The sequence below is a fragment of the Galeopterus variegatus genome, unplaced genomic scaffold (assembly GCF_000696425.1).
Source record: "Galeopterus variegatus unplaced genomic scaffold, G_variegatus-3.0.2 Scaffold3766, whole genome shotgun sequence".
Taxonomy (NCBI): domain Eukaryota; kingdom Metazoa; phylum Chordata; class Mammalia; order Dermoptera; family Cynocephalidae; genus Galeopterus; species Galeopterus variegatus.
In genome coordinates this window covers 206,491-208,143 of record NW_007729877.1, presented here as the reverse complement: position 1 = coordinate 208,143, position 1,653 = coordinate 206,491, and the positions used below count along the sequence as shown (strand labels likewise).

At 41.4% G+C, this 1,653-nt stretch overlaps 1 protein-coding gene across 1 annotated transcript in view; it reads left to right on the top strand.

Moving 5' to 3' along the window:
* The window catches only part of LOC103601514 (myoferlin), a 63,681-nt gene that overhangs the window by 4,338 nt on the left and 57,690 nt on the right, over window positions 1–1,653 (top strand). The window contains exon 3 of the mRNA XM_008585937.1: window positions 807–962. Within this exon, the coding sequence (XP_008584159.1) occupies window positions 807–962 (156 nt within the window). The remainder of the gene's footprint in view (window positions 1–806; window positions 963–1,653) is intronic.

Sequence of the window (1,653 nt, the reverse complement as noted above, 5' to 3'; positions counted from 1 at the left end):
AAATTATTTAACCTCTGTAAGCCTCAGTTTCCCCATCTGTAAAATGTAAACAAAATTAGTATTTACTTCATAGCATTGCATGAAGATTTAAAGAAGATGAGTGTAAAGGGTTTAGCACACTGCTGGGCACATAGTAAGTGCTGCATAAATGTTGGCTGTCACTAACCTCAGTTTTCTGGAAGAACAAGGGAGTAAGGGTCCCCCTCTACCTGTCCTTCAGAAACTGGGGGTAGGTAGTAATATATTTGTGGGTAGAAATACATTTGAAAACACACAGGATTACAGGTAATTTTTATTTTCTACTTTGTATGCTTTGGTACTTTCGAAGTTTTCTATAGTGAACTTGTATTTCCTTTGTAATAAGAAAAAAAGAGGTTTTTAAAAACTAAGTTAATATTTCTGATTTGGCAAATATTGGATAATGAGACAGAGACACTCTGTGTTCTGTAAAATATGTACAACCTGCAAACCCTTTGTTGCTGATGGCTTTCTTCCAATGATGCTCGAGATAAGAGGAAGTCTTTCCTAAAATTCCTCTCAGAGCAGAGTAGGTAGGGCTTTTGCAAGGCGGAGCTCCCCCTCTGCTTCCCTTTGAACCCTTTAGCCAGCCACAGCCTGCCTCCCAGTCCTGCAGGCTCAAAGTATGGTCCTAGAAGATGTGAGTCTCAGGAATTTGGGACAGAGCCCTAACCACAGCATTTCTTTGCTAACTGGAGCCCAAGGGTCTGGACTGCAGAGTCTCCAGTCCATCTGCATTTAGACTAACCATAGCTTTGCTTCCTTTTCCATCCAACCCACGTGACCAGCCACAGAACAGTATGCCTGACATTATTATCTGGATGATCCGGGGAGAAAAAAGACTAGCCTATGCACGAATTCCTGCACATCACGTTTTATACTCCACCAGTGGTGAGAATGCATCTGGGAAATACTGTGGGAAAACCCAAACCATCTTTCTGAAGGTACTTGTCTTTGCTGTGTAATGCGAAATTCAGTACTTAAATGTAAATCCTTTATTTCTAAGAAGGGGCTACTTTACATAACTTGCTAACATTGAATGGCTAGGGTGATCATGATCAATTCTAGCCTATTCTGGCCCCTCCCTCTACGGTGATAATTCTCAGAGTGATCTGAGGTCATCTGACATTCAATCAAGGACACCTCCCTAGAAGTCTTTGTGACATTAATATCAACATGGCATTGTGAATGCTTTGCTTTCTGACATGGACTTTCCACTTACTTCTAATGTCTCTTGCAAAGCAACGCCTTTCTTTCCTTCATTCTAGTGGGTATTTGGGAGGGAAGAGAAGGTAGTTTAGGCAGTCCATGGAATTTAATGCCCTAATCAAATAGGTCCTCAAATTGAAAAATTTCGATAATTGCTACTTTAGGGCAGAAGTTCTGAACATGTTTAGAGTCATAGACTCCTTTAAGTGGCTGATGAAAGCTACTGGCCCTCTCCTCCAGAAGAATTCACTTCTCACACGCATCTGATATTTTGCATACAATTCAGGAATTTCACAGAACCCAAGAGCTCATCCAAGGAGCCCTATTTGAAATGCTCTGTGTGTGCATATGGGGAACCAAAGGAGGGCCTGTGGCTGGAAACAAAGAAATCTGAATCATTGCCAGTCTGTATGTTTTGACCTTCTC